General features: G+C 26.9%; 1 protein-coding gene across 1 annotated transcript; it reads left to right on the top strand.

Annotated features, from left to right (window-relative positions):
* The first annotated feature begins 9899 nt into the window (after positions 1–9899).
* LOC113854262 (protein PAT1 homolog) lies at positions 9900–18074 on the top strand. Its single transcript, XM_027485169.1, has 5 exons — positions 9900–10290; positions 11043–11185; positions 11320–11376; positions 13287–13350; positions 14485–18074. Exons 1-5 carry the CDS (start codon positions 10200–10202, stop codon positions 16785–16787), a joined length of 2658 nt encoding a protein of 885 aa, XP_027340970.1. The 5' UTR covers positions 9900–10199; the 3' UTR covers positions 16788–18074.
* Positions 18075–21848: the final 3774 nt, after the last annotated feature.

The raw sequence follows: 21848 nt of genomic DNA, 5'->3' as shown, positions 1-21848 counted from the left end.
TGAGATGTATCCCAAAGCAAAAGCCAAGGTAAAAATGATGTCCCTACAATGTCTGAGGTCTGTCTTTTAATAGAGTTTGAAAACCCTCAAGATTCTTCATAACTGGGCTTCGCGCAGATGAGCACGACTGTGCAAGACCTTAAGCACAACCGTGCATGGGCTTTAAGCACCCCTATGCTTATTGAATGGGTCTAGGCGTGCTGACTGTTGCAGAACTCTAATCTTCCATCAATTTGGGCCCAAAATGCACTCAAAATCCATTTGTCACTTCTTTATACCAAACTGCACAATTAATATATAAATTAGTGTAAAACTCAAATAAATTAAAAGTTAAATATGAATATATGGATTATAAAAAATGGCCTAATTACAGACTTATTAATATCTATAAATACCATATTTATAAAACAATCCCATCCAAATCTATCAGATTTTGGAGGATTGTTTGAAGTGATTTTTCAAGTGCTTTAAAAATTTTCAAATGAGTTTTTCATCTCATTTTTTTCTATGTTTCTGTCTTCTCCATTTTTTTCTCATATAATAATATGCATTACTGCTCAAGATTTTAAGCTACTAAAATGATGCTATAATAAGGAGGAATAGATTTAAAGTGGCTCAAGATAAGTGTTTATTTTTTAAATAATGATAATAATTATACTAATATTATATATATATATATATATATATATATATATATATTGCATAACAACATAAGTAATTAGATAAATATTTCTTGATAGATTGTAAATTTCCTAACTGACGCCAATTTTTAGCTCCATTTCAAGGTATAAGATATCATTTACAAAATTTTGCAGATCAGGATAATAATCCTGAAAATGAGAAAGAATTGTTCAATCTTCGTCATGCATCTTTAAGAAATGTAATTGAGATAATATTTGGTATTTCTAAATCAAGGTTCACAATTTTTAAGTCAACACTTTCATTTTTATTTAAAATACAAGTAGAACTTGTGTTAGCATGTGTAACACTACATAACTTTTTTCACAAAAAATGTTGTAATGATAAATTTTCAATTGAACCAATGGACGAACATTCATCTTCAACATTACTGATTAATGAATATCATAATTTTGGACCTATTATTCAAACCTAAGACCAAGAGCGAAAAGATGTTAATGCTTGAAGTACTAGTATAACTATAGATATGTGGGTGAATGCTATTTAGGAGGATATAATATGATAGAGAATTATTATTATTTATTCAGATATTGTTGTTTTTTATTATTTTTGTCTTTAACTCTTTTTAAATTTGAATGTATGAAAAAAATCTTAAACTCTTTATGTCAAAAATCTAAGAAAATTTGTAAAGTCTCACAAAATTCATTAAAATCCATACTTAAAAGTCTTGCAGAATCCATTAAAATTCTAATTTTAAAGTCTTGCAGAATCCTGCAATGTCTTTTAAAATTTACAGATTTTTTTCAACTAAAAAAATTATTTAAAATTCTAATTCAATACACTATTTGAGTTAAAAGATAGTTTTTAAATATCATAACAAACAAGGATGACACCGATTTAATCTAAAATTAAAAATTTAGTAATTATATATTTTAAAATTATTAAAAATTGATTTTATTTTTATTTTAAAATATTTTTATTAAGTGAAATGAAATAATATCTATTAATTTATATTATTATTTTATTTATTTTATATTATAAAATAAAATTTAATTATTTTATTTTATTTTAATAAGATTTATACCAAAGTGATTTAGAAAAGTTAAAAAACAGTGATATGATTTTAAAATTTGAAGAGATAAAAGAATAAATAGTTATAAAATAAAATAAAATAAAAATTAAAAATTGCTTTCAGCTCCTAGTTAAAAATAGTTTTAAAAAACACAAGTTAAATAATATTTAATTGCCTCTTTAAATTACCTTATCAAACAGGAATTTAATGTTCAAATTCAGGCAAAATTACTAGACAATTGGATTTTCAAAGAAAGGCAATTTAAATTAAAAAAAAAACTCAGATTAACTTGTATACTATCATACCTTGCATGTTTCAATTAAATTTTAATTAAGAGCTATGCAGATAATTTGTGTAAATAATTTGTAATAAATTTAATTAAATTTCTAGACCAGGTCAAAACTTTTTGTGATGTAAGCTTGTGAATGAGATTTTCAAACTGTTCAAATTTTGATCCCTTTCACAAAATATCAAATTAAGTTAAGAAATGAAAAAACAGTTCTGTAAGGGTCATGATCAAAGTTTTAAAAGCAAGTTTAAATTACTTAAATCAAAACTCATTGTAAAATCGTTCATTTAAATGTTTATCACTTAAGCTTAGAGCATAACTCTTCACAGTAAAATGTATACATCGTTTATAATATGATAAAATAATTATAAATTAAAATAAACTATCTGATCAGCATATTTAATTGGTCAACTCAACTTGTAATTAGCGACTGATAACCGCAGTGTCTTACCTTAAATGTGTATGAAAAACTCTATTTCATAGGATTCCAGATTGAAAAAGTCCTTGGGAAACACGAAATGCCTTTGTGGAACTAATTAGATGTTTTAGACAACTTTTAACCATTTTTTTGACCTTTCAACATACTTTTGAAGCTTTTGATGGCAACATTTTTCTAATATTTTAAGACAAATTCTTGTTGGTAACATTTAGTTTGACTTCTAATTCCTTTTTAATGTACATTGACAATATCTTGGGTAATGATTATTGACTAATTTCTTCTAATGATGAAGAAATTAACAAAATGGATAAAGTTTATTTTACCATTACTTTTAATAAAATAAAACGTAAATTTGAATTCTAATTAACATGCATATTTTGTCTCAATTGAAATAATAAACTCTTCATTTAGGCTTTCCTTTCCCTAAAAAAGCTTTTATCAAAATATTGAAATAATAAAGTCTCACATTAATAAATTAGTGAAATATTTAAGAATATATAAATAAAAAAATCTCAATTGTAATTTGTCTCAAACTTATAGTTCACTCAATTTCTTTTAATACTGAATTGGATCACTCTCCAAATTTGTATAAGACCAAATTTAAAGTCCAAGTGGATGCTAAATTGAGTTTAGTTAGATTTCATAAAATATCAAAATAACAAAGCCACACATTAATAGATTAATAATAAATTAAAAAGTATATAAATAAACAACAAATTAAAGATATATAAACAAAACTTCATATAATCTAGCCACGTTTAAAAACTGAATACATGTCATGTAACTTATAACTTGCAGAGATATATGAACAAAATTTGAAAGTTAGATTTGTTTATTTTTGTAATCAACGTTCTACGTATAAAATTATCTTACATTCTACCGTACATATAAAATAATGATAAGAATTATAACATAAAGTATTTATTTTACCACTCCAATTAAAAATTACCTAACTCTGTATCTATGATTATAGCAAGACAAATTCTTAATTCTATAATTTTGTCGCTTCCGTGAATGGGACAGAAATTATATTAAAATATTTTAAAATTAATCGTTCAAATATACACAGATTTAAATTAAAAATGAATTAAATAACAATAAAAAAATAAAATAAAAAATGAATTATAAAAAAAACCTAAAGTATTAAGATGAATAATTGTTGAGTAGTGATTGTTTACTTTGAGGGGTACAAATGTTATAAAAATAAATTAAGATTTTCTTAATTGCATCTTATTGAAAAAAACAATAGCAAAATATTTTGACTAATGATCCAATAGTCTTGTAAGATTGTTTTTATCATTGTCTTATGATTCATCAAGATGAATAAACAATATCTATTCTTAAGACAAGTTCTGATAAGGTAGTCTTAAGTATGTATTTGACACAAAAACATAATTGATAGAGAAAGTGAACAAATAAAATATATTCTATTACATGTCATGAATAGAAAAATTAACTATGACTAGGATCCAAATTTCTATAATTAAACAAAGGCAAATATTTGCAATTTGATATTCTACCTTTAACTATTAAAAAATATACGTTAAATATTGTTGGCTTTAGAGAGTTTATATTTACTATATTTCGATTACCTTAAAGTATTAATTATTCAATACAGTCACTGTAATATCGTTAATTAGTGTGATAATTACAAATAATCATACGTTGTATCACCTTATTTTCTAACTAAAAATATAGATTTTGCTGTAACTTATTTTTTATTAACCAATTTTTTTTACATCATCTTACTGCAATACGATTCATAAACCTTGTTTTATAAGATGTTTCGTTATAAAATTATTTTCAAAATGTTTAAGGTGAAGAAATATGATTCAATCCTCTCTCATTTTATTTATTTTTAAATGACAAAATAAAAAAAAAATATTTTAACTTAAATTCCACTAAACTATAATTATATTAACAGGTTTTAGAAGTAAATTAAATATTTTAAAAATTTTATTACATAAATGTCCCTTTTAAAAAAAGTTTACGTTAGTATCCTAATTTTAGTAAAACAGAAGTCAATTTGAATTGATTTCTTATTGTTTAACATTTTTTGTTCAATTCAGTAATAAAAAAAATAATTATTTAAAGTAAATTTTTGTTTGATTAAAATGACCGAGTCGCACACCTGGATGTGGTAGGTGAGTCTACCATTGAAGATTTGTTTGCATACACAATGACTCAAACCTAATATCTTACTTAAGCAATATTGAGTCATTTACTACTGAGATCAACTTTTGTTGGTATATTCGTTGTAATTTATTATTATTTTTTGCTAGATAAGAGGACTAAACATCCCAAAAATAACAAGGACACTTAGGCAAAAAGGAACAAGAGGGGCAAGGGGAACATCAAACTGGAGAAAAAGAAAAGGGGATCAAGACCAGTCTTGGCCAAAGCATCCGCACAAGGATTTGCCTCATGACAAGAATGAGCAAACCTAACAAAATTATTTATACTAAGAGATTCCCTAACAAGAATGAGCATAAGGTAGAGGGTTTCGTTGGAATCACCTTCAATTTAGATAGTCTGAATGTTCATATGAACCATAAGCTGAATGCCTATAAAATACTTCAAAGTTCAACTTCTATTACAGGTTAAGATTGATATAGAATCTAGCTATAAACTTCCCATGGCAGTCACGAATTAGGTCACTACAAGTAGCTTTATCACTAGCTCTAGATATAGTCCCATCAATATTACTTATAATTTTATTCATATATAATATGATATCCGATATAAACATATTACAACAACATTATACTTTATACTTAAATTAACTATCTCATAAAATAGTTTTAACAAAATGTATAACTTAATTAACATTATCAAAATGTATAAAATATATTAAAATAAACAAACAAATTATTACAATATGAATCAACAATTAAAACTCTCAAAATATAATTAACACTCACTAAATTTAAATTTTTTCTAAGTTATAATCTAAATGTTTACTTGCCTAAAATACACTAACAGTTTTATACAATATATGTAACAATTAGATTAAATTAACAAAAATTTAGATAAAATAAAATAAATTTTTTAAAATATTTACCTATACCACAATTTACTTGTAATATAATCAACAAAATTAAGTTGATTTAGATTATTATTTATCTTTATTATAACTATACTGAAATCTTTTTTATGTAGAAACAAACGGGCCAGTACATAGCAAACCAAAATCAATTTAAATCAATTTTTATAGAACAAAATAAATAAATAAAATCAAACAAAGTCAATTAAAATCAATTTTTGTAGGAGTAAATACAACGCAAGTCAATTTAAACCGTATTTTATTTTTAGAAGAAATCAATTTAAATTGTCTTCTTTTAAATATTAATAAGAATATTTGTGTAATTTTTTTATTATAAGATAATTATGTAATTTTAATTTTATTTTATTTTAGTATGGTAAAAAAATGCACATTAGTTCTCTAATATTTGAGTAATATGAAAATTGATTATTAAAGTTTAGAAGTGTGAAATTAATTCTTAATATGCAATGTTAAATAAAGATAAACGTTAGGTATAATTTTTCAAATATTTTTTACACTATTTTTTAATTAAAATTAAAACTCTATCTTTATAACACATTATTATATTAAATGTTGACTTTTTATCAAAGTAAACTTTTAATTATAATAAAAAATATATTAAATTATCTAAAAAATGTATCTAAATTTTATAGGCTCAATAAAACCTATATTACATAACTGTCAGATGTTAACATTTTTTTTTTCTATAACAGATGTTAACATTTTATTGATAACTGAATTATCAATCAAATAATACATTCGACGAATGTTTGGATTTGTTTATTTTTTAGAAACAAAGGGTTTTATTAAGCTTTATTTAAAAACTTTAATTTAATTATTTTAATAATAAGACAAGTTTAACATAAATATATTTGTTTTAATAAAGTATTAGTGTTGAAAACTAGATTCGATACTTGACAATTTTCATAAACCTAGAATTCATTGTATAAGAAAGTTTTAAAAATATGAAAATTTTATCATATTTTTATTTAAATAATTTAATGAAACATAATTAATATTATTTTAGCCAATGAAATACGTGCATTAACAACATTTTTTGTTTTATAAATCAAATAATTAAATGACTTGAGAAATTACAGTATAATGTTGACTCAATTGAACTTTTCGGTTCTATACTTTGACAAATATATAATTTTAGTTCTCTAAATTTAGTTTTTTTAAAATTTTTAAATGTTTAAATTAAGTTAATAATTTCATAATTTTATTCAGTAATTAATAAACATGATGTATGACATATAATTAATTGATAAAAATATAAAATATTTAAAAAATTAAATAAAATAAAAGGTATAAAATATAATATTTTTTATTTATAATTAATTATTTTATATTCTTTCCTTTATAAACTCCTCAATGGTATCATTTGTATTTCATGACATGTTATTTGAAAATAATGGAATATAAGGAATATTCTTTTATCATTGTTTTAAAATATTTATAAACAAGACTCAATTGTTATGTTTTTATTTTCTTACCCTTTTATTATTTTGAACATGAAGGAAAATAATACATTTGTATCCAAATTCTTATTAGAATAAATTGATATTGTTGTTATTTTTTAGAATAAATTATAATATTTAGTACTTTGATTAATTCAAGAATTACTGTTAAGCTTTTACGAATTTTGATTCAATTCTATTTCTTCCCAATTTATTTTGTAGCATTATTTATGTCAATATTGTCGTATCACTCGTTACTTTTAACTTACGCAATAATAATATAAAAGAATAATTTATGGCATGACAATAATTGAGGTTAAATCAGTCTTTTAAGCTCTTTAATTTTGTACTTATAAGCTGATAATGCAAAATGGAAAAATTAATGTTCGTTAAAGAACGAATATTTAATACAGATTGCATTAAATTTATTTCCAGATTATAAGTATTAAATATTAGTTATTAAACAAAAGAATATATATATACATAATTATGTAATTTTCTTAAGTGGTTAACATTACAAATAACATTATTGAAAAATTAACAAATAAATTTTGCTTTTGGTTTCACTGAATATTTAAAGATTACTGCATTCTTTTAGAAAAAAAGAAGAAGAAAAAGATTACTTACTGCATTTCAATGAATGATCATCCCTTATAATAAAGTTGATAGTAGAAATAATTTTTTTTATAGAATGTATAAAATTAGAAAAAATAATAACCATTATTTATTAATAAAATAATTTAGTCTTCACCTTTCTTTGAAGTCAAATATTAAATTAAAATTTATTATTAAATATATTAAATTTACAAAATATCATACAAATAAAAATTAATTATTAATTCGTCAAAAAACTTGATTCAACATTAGATATATTTTTAAAATAAAAAATTAATTATAAAATTATATATTTATAATATTTAATTTATTTTAGATTTTATATACATAATCACCACAAATAGATACTTTATTTAACAGTTGAATTAATAAAATTTAATATTTTATAAAAAATTATTAAGTAAATTTGTTGTAATTTTATTACTTTTTAATTTATTTTGAAATATTTTTATTCAAATTAAACTCATCTGAATTTAGGAATATTTTTAAATGAGAATATTTTAAAGATTAGTTCCTTTTTTGCTATATCAAGTAATTTTTTAATATATTTATGCATTTATTTTTAAATTTGAATATATCAAAAATTTATTTAAAATAGTATAATATTTACTTTTTATATTTTACAAAATTTTTAAAAAATTATATAATATATTTTTAATTTAAATTAGTGATATCTCTTTAGTGCAGAAAAAGATTAGGCTAAAATGATAAAGACTTGTAAAATAATTAAATTTAAATTTATTAAATTACTCGTTAAAAACTAATATGTGTATGTTTTAAAATTAAAATTGATTGAAAATGTTGTGATATTTATATATTTTTATTATTATAATTAATTTAATTTTTTATTAATTTCAATATAAATTTTAGAGATAAAATTGTTAATTAATATTTTTATCATTTTATATAGATTTTCTGTATATATTTTGTATAATAATAAAATATTAATAATTTTATATGAAAATTTTAATTTGTTGTCAATACTTATGTTTGTAGTTATAAAAAATATTATTATTTTATATAAAATTTGAAAAATTTCATAAATAATTATGTATATTTATAATTGTTTATTATCTCACAGAAGTTCTTAAATTTCATAGAAATATTTATATTTATAAAATTTACAAGACTTAATCTATTTTTTATAATACTATCAATCAAAATATTTTGTAATTACACATATTTAGTTTGTAGAAGAAATCTCTTTGCAGTAAATTTTAGAATATATCATTTTAATCTATTTTCCCTAAAAATTTATATTTTTTAAATACTATTTCTCAATATTTTTTAATTAATTATAATAAATTTAATTTTAACATTATTATGTTTTTTACTATTTTCTATTTATCTTAATATCATATATATATATATATAATTTTAATTTTTATAATTTATTATAATGTTTCAAATTTATAATTTCATAAAAAAATTAAATTTTCACAATTTTTTAGTAATTTTGTTATATGATTTTTAATTTGTGATAAGTACCATGTGGGAATAGTTTCATAATATTTTATTTTATAAATTTTAAAAATTCAAACAACATTTACGTGTATATTTTATTGTACTTAAATACATAGTTTTGTATTATTTATTTATTTATTATTAAATTTTAATTTTTTTGAAGAATTTATATCTTAAGTTTGTAAATATTAATATATATTAGTTATTGATATTTAATTAAATTATTTTGACATTATAAATAAAAATATTATTTCAAATTTATTTAATATTTTTAAAATTTAATAGTTTTAATACTATATTATTTGTAGTTGTAAAACTAATTTTTTGAATATTAATATTAAAATTAATTTATTATACATATGATTATTTTTAAAAATATAAAATTTAATTTTTAATTATTAAATTATATATTTGTATTTATTTATTTTAAAATAAAATATTCATACATTACATGAATTATTAGCTAATTTAATATAAAACTTATTTGATGTTAATAAATATTAAATATTCTTTAATTAATACCATGAAAATTCTTACTTAAATTTAAGATAAAACTTAAATAAACATTATAAATTTTAGCATTTTTTAATTAAATACTCTGCGACAAATATTAATAAAACTCATGTATGAAAAATTAAACATTAGGAAGTAAAGTTTAGCATAATTATGAGACGAAACTCTAATTTCAATTATTAAAAAAACATAATTTCAATTAAAAGAATAACGCAAAAAATACTGTACCTAAATTTTGTACTTAGCTGTCGAGAGTATTTTTTTGGCTGCCAAAATGTCTCGTTCTGCTTTTACATTAAATTAAAAAAATAAGAAAAAACAAAATGAAGGAACAATTTTTCTGTAATAAAATTGGATCAATAATATCTACTTTGTAGGGTTCTTCTCTGTCTTTGTCTCTCTCCTCTCTTTGTCTCTCTTTCCTTCTGTTTTCTCTCTGATCCAAATCCACCCCTCTTTTTTTTTTGGTTTGTTGTGCTCAATTCTCAGCACAGATCTTCTTCTCCCCCTTTTTATTCGTTTCACCGTTCTAGCTGAAACACTATGAGAAAACCAAAAAACAAGGGGTTCAAGTTTCAACCTTTTTCACATTGGGTTCTCATTTCTCTCTAAATCTTCGATCTTTTGCGTTTTTCTCTTTCTGGGTTTTCTTCTGCGTTCGTTTTATGGTGGATATGGATGGGTTTGGAGCTGGGGGTGATGTTGGGGGAGCTTCCAACACACAGAATCTTAGGCAGTTGGGGAATGTTCCCTCAGGTTTGCTTCATCTTCTGGGATTCAAATCTCGTTTTTTCTAATCCTTTTATTTAATGGGTATTTGTTTCTGTGTTCTTTTATTCTACTTTTTCTTGTAGATCCGGCCTGCTTTGGCTAATGATTTACTTTGAATTTTAGGAAGATTTAGCTTGCATTTCAAGGTGCTTCCTTTGTTTTTTAGCTTCAGTTCAGAGATGCTTGATGATCAACCATTTTAGTTAGCTGAACCAAAACCTTCTTTGTTTGTGATTTTTTGTAGTTTTGTTTGTGATTTTTTATTGTCACCTTTGGATTTATGCTGTTGTCGGTTGCTTTAGTTGATTGACCTTAGTGTTTCATCATTCATGAGTGCATAATCTGTGTGTGTCTGCTTTGAGCTAATGATTTAGGATAGTTAGTTTGCCAGAAGGTCAAATAGAGATAGTGCCGAGTTAAGAGCACTTTCTCCGCATGTCAATGTTTTATTATACTGTATTATTTGCATTAATATTTTCTCCATTTTTGCAGTGAAAGATTTGTTGTGCTTTCAATGATATTGCATGTTTGTTAACTTTAAATTTGTCATGCCATTTTCCTTGGCTTTACATACTTAAATAGCTTCTTCTTCTTGCTTTATGGATCACAATATGCGTTAGGTGTTGAGCTTATCTGATTTTTGTTTTGTGCTTGTTGCTGGGTACGTGCAACAACTTTTCATGTTACATAGTTCAAAGATATTGGTGGGCTTTTGACTTGAATTATTTTTCATGCAGAGGGTGCAGTTTTTGACGCATCACAATATGCATTTTTCGGCAAAGATGTAGTCCAGGAAGTAGAGTTGGGAGGTTTAGAAGACGACGACCATTTGCCTCCTGTTGAGTCTAATGAGGAGGAGTTTTTTCTCAATAGAGAAGAGGTAATTACTTAATTTTCAATCTTCTAAGTTCTTATTACTAATTTATATACTTACTTTCACCATCATTTACATTTTACATACATGATTCCAAGGTTTGTTATCAACTTACTTTTACTTTCACTATGCATCTGCAGGCTGAGGATGTAAGATCTCTTTCTGATATTGATGATCTTACGACCACTTTTTTGAAGGTAAGGTTGTTAAAACAGGATTATCACCCTTTCTCTGAATGCTTGAGATTTATTTAGATTAGTGACATGTATTGTGATGATGATAATTTCTTAATTTGCACACATTCTTTTAAAAATTGAAAAAATATATTTGAATTTGTAAATTTTATAAAAAATATGTGATTCTATAATATTGTTGATGTAATGCTTCAAAGTATACGAGTTGAGGCACAATTTTGAAACTCTTTAGCTCAATTTTTAAAACCAATAAAGTAGTTTTACCTTTTAAATGTAAAAATAAATCATTCAATTCCCCCATCTCTGAATGATCCACCATTGCCAATTTGCCACCTCTGCCACCACCCACAATTGCCATCTCTACTGTTGTTGCCACAACCACCACCACTACCATTGTTATCATCACAGAAAATTGTTGTAGTTGCTAATGCCATTGTCCCTACCATGTCCATCCACCACCAAAATGACTGCTACCACCGCTACAATAATCATCACCATTGCAACTACCACCAAGTTAGTCTCTACTGCTACAACTACCACTGCCCTTGCAATTACCATCACCTTAGTTGTAGTTGCTACCACAAGCCACTATCACAACCACCATTTTTGTTGCCACTATTACCAATGCCACAATTCTACCATTCTTGTCACTTCCCTATCCCATTGCAACCTTCATCACTCGACTAGTCTACATGAGGACACAGAGTGATTTGTGAGGTTTGGGGTTAAGATTTAGCATCAAAACAAAATTTGAAAGATAAAACCTACAAAAATTTGTAATTAAGAATTATAAAATTGAAAACATTTTAGTTTTTATAAATTTCAAATTTTAAAACTAACTGTCAGCAAAGCCTTAGTTTTAGATTTTTTTTCTATAATAATGAGCCTCACTAAAATATACTGAGAGGCTATTTTTCAATACTTTTATATTATATTTTATTGACATTTCTGATTGTTTTAAGAAAACTGCTTTTTCTTTCAATATTACTAGTATCCTTGAAGTGTCTATCTCTATGGAGGTATTGGCTCAAGTGTTTGAGTTGACAAAATAGTTTTTTAATAAAAACCCAGTCAGGAATGTGTGACACGTCATATGGGTGTGAAGAAGGTATTCACGTTGAGAATGTGTTTGACAAATTGACACCTCATGCAAGTAAAATAATGGACTTGCATGAGAATAATTATATTGGTGAGCCGCAAATTATAGGTTATCTAATTATCTATGTATGTATGTAACACCTATCCCCCTTCCATCTGTTCCTACTCAACATTAGTCTTTCTCTTAAAATTGTGTAGTTTTTGTGTTCCTCTTTAGAGTTAGTATGGACTAAGGATGTCAATCATTTTACTGGTAATTGAGAAATGTGGGAGAACATTATGGTATGCAACTATATTGATAGGGACTGCAGACTTTTGGATCTTTTAATATCTGAAGATATTGGTAAAGGTTTTTCTGACAGTGCGTTAAAGGAGCTTGCCAGTGTACTATTGTATTTCTAATTTTCTCTGTGCAGCATGATAGTTTTAATCTGTATTCTTTTTACCCTTCCTGGCAGCTAAGTTCCTATGGTTGGTAAGTCCATTGATTTTTACTACATAGCCATTATCTCATTCATTCATCAAAAAAAAAAAAGGAAAATTGGAAGAAAAAGTTAAGTGAAGGTTAATCTGATTAGCTTGCTTCCTTTGGCATTTCAAACTCGAATGTTTTTGGAACCAACTAAATGTTGTCTCAAACACAAAATTTTAGTTGTTTGATATGTTCATGATATGTGCTCCCCCAATGCTTGGTTTTATTATCCAGTTTCACTTGTGATTTTGATCATACTGTTTGTCTGGTTGTCCTTATGAATGATCATTAGTTCTGCCTTATGCATATCAAAATGAAGATAATTTTTCATTTTTAATTTCAGTTGAACAAGTCCGTGAGTGGACCAAGAAGTGCAGGTGTTATAGGTGAACGGGGATCAAGAGAAAGTGAGTAAAGCAATTGTAATGAGTTCACTTTGCTCTTTCTTTTGTCAAGACAAAAATAATGTCATTTTTTACTTCTATCTTTTTATTATTATTTTTATTTAACATTTCTAATAGATATTATTCCATTATTTTCTGATGCCATGTAGTGCTTAATGGATTTTTTTCCCAAAGTGGAAACTACAAACTACCTGTTTGAATATAGGATTAATACTCGAAGCTAGGAACTGTTAATCTGAATTAAGCCTTTTTGTAATATGGAATTTTAATGGCAGAAAAACATGTGACTTCATTTATGTGTAACTAAGATGCATAGTTTTGATTTGACTATCAACTATTTGTTACCCTTTAGTTTGCACCAGGGGAATCGTGATCTGTGAGTTGTGGGAACACAATGATTCAATAAATCAAGGACTATGTTTTTAATAATAATTATGAAATTATAATTATTTATGTTAATTATTTTATTGATTTTTACTATATTTTGATCGTCACTTGCTGAGAAATAATTTGGTGCATGTAAGCAATCTTATTTATTATTTGTAAGAGTTGCATTGTTATTACTCATGATACATACATGGTTATATGTTGCTTCTAATGAGTATTTTACCATGACATACAGACCTAGTGACAGTGATACACCCACAATTTATGTTGGTTTTCAATATGCGAGTATGCATTTAGATATATGAAATTGTGAATACAAGCCTAAATTTACAACGTGTGATAACATGCCTATATGCTAGTGGATAGGGGATGGTGTTTCTGTTCTGCTACAAGTTTATCCCATAACTTGATGGTTTTTAAATAGAAAACTTCCTCCGACTAAGGAAAGGGGTCTAACAAAAGTGATAGTAACTTAAACTTTGCTGTGTTTCCTTTTGTCATCTTTGTAATAATTGCACTAATGATTGAGGAAGGACATGTAATTGAAGGTCTGAATTTTAAGGTCTGGTCTTGTGTGTATGTGTGAGTAAAATCTACTTCAGAATATTTATGCTTTAAGATAAGGTTATGTGTCTTGTCGTCAAACTAATTATGAATTAGTGGATTTTTCGCACGTGTACTCCCCCCTTCTCATTATATGAAACCTTTTTTCAGTTGACAGATTTATTGATATTTTTATATTGTATCCAGATTCTACTTCTGAATGGCCACAAAGGGATGATAGTCTGAATTGGTTTGATCAGAATGCTTATGACAGTGAAGGTTCAACGGATGGCAAAAGATGGTCATCACAGCCCCATTCTTCTCTTGCCCATTTACATGATTCAAAGCCCTTGTACAGAACATCTTCATATCCTGAGCAGCAAAGGCTGGAGCACCACTACCACCTCCAACATTGCTCTAGCGAACCAGTTCCTAACTGGCTTGATCAGCATTTTTATGAAACTGAAACTGCTAATGATGGCAAACGATGGTCATCACAGCCACATTCCTCTATTCCGCATTTACAAGAACCAAAGCCCTTGTACAGAACATCTTCATATCCTGAACAACAACAGGAGCTTCCTCGTTTTTCTAGTGAACCAATTTTGGCACCGAAGTCTTCATTTACTTCTTATCCTCCTCCTGGTGGTCGATCTCAGCAGGCTTCTCCAAGTCATAGTACAGACCACTTAAACATTCCTTATCATACTGGAGCAGCTCAGATGGCACTATCATCTCAAAGTCGTTCTCATTTCTCTAATTCTGCATTACAGTTGAGTGGATTAAATGTTGGGTCACATTTTGGGGGAAACACGCGCCAATTTCATATTGGTTCCCCTCTTAATCAGAGAATACATAATCAATTGGTAAACCAAGGACGGTTGTATCCTGGGGATCATTCAAATATCCTTAATAATATGTTGCAGCAACAGTTACACCTTCATAATGGATCAGTACCTCCCCACCTGATGACTCAATTGCAACAACAGCATCGTAGACTGCATCATCCTGTTCAGCGGTCTGCAGGCTACTTATCAGGTTTCCAGTCCCATTTATTCAGTCCCCCCCTTTCCTCTGGCTCATCCATAATTAACAAGTATGACCACATGCTTGGTCTGCCTGATGTTAGAGATCATAGACCAAAATCAAATCAGAAAGGTAAACACAGTCTTCGTTTTTCCCAACAGGGTTCTGATGCCAATAGCCAGAAGAGTGAGAGTGGTTCATTTCAGTTTCGGTCCAAGTATATGACAAGTGATGAAATTGAAAGCATTCTTAGAATGCAACTTGCTGTTACTCATAGTAATGATCCATATGTGGATGATTATTACCACCAAGCTTGTCTTGCAAAAAAACCTTCTGTAGCTAAGTTAAAACATCCATTCTGTCCAACCCAAATAAGGGAACTTCCTTCGCGAACCCGTACTAATAACGAGCCACATGCATTTCTTCAGGTTGATGCCTTAGGGAGGGTTTCGTTTTCGTCTATTCGTCGTCCCCGCCCTCTTCTTGAGGTTGATTCTCCAAACTCTTCTGTTAGCTCTGAGCAAAAGATTTCAGAGAAGCCCCTTGAACAGGAACCTACTTTTGCTGCCAGAGTCGCAATTGAGGATGGTCTTTGTCTTCTTCTTGATGTAGATGATATTGACCGGTACCTACAGATTAATCAGCCACAAGATGGTGGAACCCAATTAAGACGAAGAAGGCAGGTCTTGTTGGAAGGACTGGCTACTTCACTTCAACTTGTTGACCCACTGGGAAAAAATGGACATAAAGTTGGGCTTGCTGCTAAAGATGACCTTGTTTTCTTACGATTGGTATCTCTTCCCAAGGGTCGTAAGCTCCTTACAAAGTATCTTCTGTTGCTCCTTCCTGGTAGTGAGCTTATGCGGATAGTTTGCATGACCATCTTTCGTCATTTAAGATTCTTATTTGGTGGTCTTCCCTCTGATCCGGCAGCTTCAGAGACTACAAATAACCTGGCCAAGGTTGTTTGCCAATGTGTCCGAGGAATGGATCTTGGTGCTCTCAGTGCCTGTCTTGCAGCAGTTGTTTGTTCTGCGGAGCAGCCTCCTCTACGGCCCCTTGGAAGCACTGCTGGAGATGGTGCTTCCCTTATTTTAGTATCTGTTCTTGAGAGGGCTACTGAACTCCTAACCGATCCACATGCTGCTTGCAACTACAATATAGGTAACCGTTCATTTTGGCAGGCCTCATTTGATGAATTCTTTGGCCTTCTCACCAAGTATTGCATGAATAAATACCATAGTATCATGCAATCCATGCTTGTTCAAAGTACACCGAGCGTGGATGACATTGGGCCAGATGCTGCCAAAGCTATTAGCGGGGAAATGCCTGTTGAACTTTTGCGTGCTAGTCTCCCTCACACCGACGAACGCCAGAGGAAGCTATTACTGGATTTTGCTCAGCGCTCTGTTCCTGTGGTTGGATTGGACAGTACTGCTGGGGGCAATGGTGGCCATGTGAACTCAGAAACAGTGCTAAGTTGATAGACAACTACTACAGAAGTTCACCTGCTGATAATGGTTTTCAGGTTGAATATCACTCCAATATCTTAAGGACAACCTTGTATCTGTTCAAATACATCTGGAGCAATCTTAAACGTGGAAAGTGCGAGTTGCATCTATGATGGAGGCTTCTGCCTCATCCTTAATTGTCTACTTGTCATGATGCACAGAACAATGTGCAGCTTTATGATAAATTTGCAATCAGGCCCCTTGTGATGGACTCAACTTGATCTCTTGTCTTTTCTTTTTCTCTTGACAAGGGAGCTTATTTTGTTACCGTGTGTGGGCTGGTAGGAAGAACCCCAGTAGTGGTTAGCATGTACAGGTTTAGGTACATATTTGGTTCTCATGTTTCCTTATTATATATAGAAGGGGTGGGGGTGGGTTGTACTCCCATCTTATCTGTGATACCATTATACTGAAAAATGGTATGTGCCATTGAGGTTGTGCAAATTTGGCTGAGAAACAGGTTGAAAAATGGTATCATTGGGGATGTGCACATTGTTGCTGTGATAGAACCAAGTCACTGAAAAAATGTTATGTGCCATTGGGGGTTGTGCAAATTTGGCTGAGAAACAAGTTGACCGGTTGGCATGCTGGAATTCAAAGGAACAATGTAGTGAAGAATAAGTTATATTGAATTTGCTGCATAATTTTATCTTGAGTTGTCAATTTGTAGATATGTGTTATAATGTATTCCCCAACTTGAGAATATTTAGTTTTTTAATTTACTGTTTCACTTTGACTTTGGCATTATTTTCTTTGGAAATTTGCTTAGGTTCTTTGCCCACTTGCTTCTTTTTTCCTATCTGGCAATATATGGGTAAAAATAGTGAAATTAACAGGTCAATATTTTGGTTGGATGCTAGAAAAATGTGTGCCGATTCCACCTATGTGGATTTGCACAGATGATTTATGCTGCATGGTACATAATTATCTTGAGAATGGAGGTTCTATTCGAGTTTTTCTCTTTTATTTTATTGCGTGTATTATCCTTGCACTGGATAAATGTGCGTTTATATTCATTGGCAAGTGTTAATCAGTGTTCTTAAGGAATTAATAGTAAAAAGTTTTTATTAGAAAATATAACAATTCTTTTGTGATTTTTCATGCTATTTAACGTATTTTTTAAGACAAATTTTTACTTTTAATTTTTTAATCAATGTTTAAAGACCTATATTTATATTATTAAATTCATGATATGTAATAGATATGATTAAGTTAAGGTTTGTCAAGTTTTTTTCTGTTTTTTTGTTATTAAACGAGGCTGAATGTCCAAACAAAAAAAATTAGGCAGTAAACTCACATAAAGAATCAAGTTTTAAAAAGACTCTAAAGAAGAAGGAGCTTTATTAAAAAAAGAGAAAGAATGGTTAAGATCAGAACTTAACTTAGTTAATCAATTGGCACTTTGGTTTGTCAACGTTTTATGAAAAAAAAGTATATTTAGAAAACTATTTACTTAAGTACTTATTTTAATTTTAAAAAAATTACTTATATTTTAAATTTAATGATAAAATTTTAAAATAAGTTATTTTCATTTATTTTAATAAAATTTATATTAAAAATTTATTAAATTAACTGAAAAATAGTTTAGGAGTGATAAGCTGTATAAACTATTAGTAAACATTTTTAAACCAATAATTATTTTGCAAGCTTCTACCAAAGCAATAAACGAATTGACCTCGTCACTATAAGAACCCCAAAAATGCACATTCAGCCTTTATTCTAAGAATCATGATTAAAATAAAGTTAGAGAAAGAGATGACATCACTAACTAAATAAATGGTATTATAATAGGCAAGTATGAGTGAGATTACATATTTTTAGACCACCCAATAATTTTTATTTTTTATAATTTTTCTAAAAATATCATATTTTGATAATTTTTTCCATAAAAAAAGACCCAACAACTCATATATAACATTTTAATATATATATATATATATATATATATATATAATATGTTAGTAATGTATTATGTAACATTTTTTGTGATTGATATATTTTTATAAAAATTATTTTTTTGTCTTATAAATTAATTAATTTTTCAAAATTACTTCAATTTTTTGAAAATAGATTGATCATAAAAAATGTATTAAAAAATTTGCGGCTAATGCTCTTTAACTCTTCTATGCATAGAAGTTGAAATGTTTATTTGATGAGGTGGATGTGAAGCAGATTAATTTTTAAAAAATTACTTTATCTTTTTAAAAAAATAATTCAAAATTTACGTTAAAGCGTGTGTTTTAAATAATTGTAGTTTGTTTCTAATGAACAGAATGCAGGTATGCATATAGATGGTGAACCTCTAAGGACAACAGGGAGTGGTATTGAAGCATTCAACACCAAAAAACTATATATATATATATATAATGCCATAAAATGCGTTTAAAAATAAAACATTGAAAAGAACAATAAATGCACTACAATCATTTTTATTTTACCTTAGCACCTTTTTGTTTTTAGTTGAATCAGATCATGTTTGATATATTTTAGATTATCACTGATTAACTTTTGGACTCCCGACTTTTAATCAAAATTTAGAAAAAAATTTCAAAGTTAACTCAAAATTTAAAGCTAGATAAGTTATAATTAAAATATAAATTTATATTAAATATTTATACTTTTATGTTTAAAATATTGTATTTTGTAATTAAAAATATTATTTTTTAAAAATAACATATCCTTGCTATGTTGTGTTTTCTTTATTTTAAATGAACTATGTGAACCTTGTTGTGTCACGTTTGTATTTCATATTATGTTTGTGCTTTTTAAGTTTAATTTAGATAAATTTTTAAAGGAATTTATAAAAAAATAAAACTAATATAAATTAAAAAAAATTATTCCTTCAAATTTTATTTCATAAAAAAGTTTCTATAAAATTAGTTAAAAATTATGAAATTATTAATAAATATTAATGTGTAATACACCCGTAGTATTTGGAGTATAGATAAAATGGAATAGAACGAGCTGTCATATTCCTTTCTACTTTCTTATAATAGATGTGCCATTTTTTAAAAATTCATATTTTATGGTATCTTTTTCTTTTAAAAAAAAATACTAAGTAAATCAGAACCTTTTCTGTTATTCCCATTCTAGTACGTCTGTCTATCCTATTATATGAATTTAACTGATGAATTTGGTATTCTTATAAAGTAAGGTTAACAAAATTTTATATAATTTAAAAGTTAAAAATTAATTGATGTTTCATTAGTTAATTTTATTTTAATGTATAATATATTTTTAAAATATTTATAAATGTTAATTATAATTTACAAATTAATAAATGTTAGTTTTATGAGTAAATTATAGTTTTTCCTATTGAGAAATATTTAAATTATACTATATTTTTAATTTAAATTCTAATTTTTCCTGAAAAATTCTTATAGTTTTATTTTAGCTCGTTCTAATATAAATGAGTATTTTATGTTAAATTTTCTCATTTTCATGAATTTTAGTATTATATATTAATAAATTATTTAACAAAAAGACTAAATTCTGACATTTTAAATAAGTTAGAGAGTAAATTTTAATAATTTTTTAAAATAATTTATTATCATAAATAATATTATTTTTACTAGAAAAAAATATAATTAAGTTATTTTTTTTATTAATCCTCATTTTTCTTTTCCTTCATTATCTTTTAAACTTCTTCTTTCTTTTCTCTCCCAAACTCTTAACTTTCCTCTAATACAGAGATTTTTTTGTTAATTCTCTTCTTTTTCTTTCTTTCCCTTTCCTCTCTTAACTCTCAAACTCTTCTATCTTTCTCTTTCTAAATTTTCAAACAAAGTGTGAGTGAAAATAACTTTGGAGGCTTAATATTTTAGAAGTGTTCAAAATTTTTTATTTAACTTATTTACTATAACTCCATTACATTAAATGCTCCTTATTTCCAGTAACATATTACTATTTTTTGTAAATGCTCTCGTTGCTATGTTATTGAAGAGGATATTATATTTGAATTAGATTGTGCTCATTTTAGAGCAGCTTAGGGGGAGGCATAAGATTCTTCAATTTTGATTATTTTCTAACATGTATAAATTTTATTAATTGGATAATTTATTTCATTAATTTTGTTGAAAACTCTTTTGTAGTGGTAATCTCATGGTTGGAAAAAAAATTGTATTCTATAGCATATGTCACAATTTCAATAGATACCATTTTCTAGACTATTTGATATTTAGTATAAGTTTTTTCTATTTTTATGACTCGTGTAGTGTGTTTTAGTTCAATCTTCTCATATAGTTTGAGGGCTTCTCGTCCTTTAATGAGGTGGATGTCAATATTAATAAGAGTGTTGAAAGTAATCTTGACATTAGTAGCTTTAGTGTGTTTATCTAAAACTTTTGTGGCATTTAACATTGGAATTTCCATGACCATGATAAAAAAATGTAATATAATTTTTGTTTAATTTTTTACTATACTAAATTGCTTATTTACTGTGAAGGTTATTGTTTGGGATAAAGAAAATTTTCCAAGTTAAAGATCATTTTGTAGGAAATTTCATTTTTCGACAAAATTTTGAGGGTCAAAAAGGAGCCAAAAAGAAGCCTGAAAAATTATCTAGGACTTAGTTTTAAGGGACACATTTCAAGCTATTTTTAGCGATTTTTGCAACATTGTTGATTTTTTCTCAAAAAACTGCTTGAAAGACGAAAATATTCCAAGTCCACAAAACTGAAGGCTTTTTCGAGGAGTTTTAAGGAGTTTTCAAATCACTGACACTCAAAACTACTCGAAAAATAGAACTGGCAAGAAAAAATACTTAAAGTCCACAAAACTGATGGCTTTTCGAGAAGTTTTGAAGAGTTTTCAAGTCCCTAACACTTAAAACTGCTCGAAAAACAGAACTAACAGGAAAATATTCTAAGTCCACAAAAAACTGATGGCTTTTCGAGGAGTTTTGAGGAGTTTCCAAGTCCCTGACACCCAAAAATGCTCGAAAAAAATAGGAAGTGATCAGAAAATATTCTAAGTTCACAAACCTGACTGAGCGCCAGATTTCCTCCAGAATTGCTCAAAAAATAGAAATGGACA

Source organism: Abrus precatorius, unplaced genomic scaffold, assembly GCF_003935025.1.
Source record: "Abrus precatorius isolate BTA unplaced genomic scaffold, Abrus_2018 Scaffold11, whole genome shotgun sequence".
Taxonomy (NCBI): domain Eukaryota; kingdom Viridiplantae; phylum Streptophyta; class Magnoliopsida; order Fabales; family Fabaceae; genus Abrus; species Abrus precatorius.
This window is presented reverse-complemented; position numbering and strand designations above follow the sequence as displayed.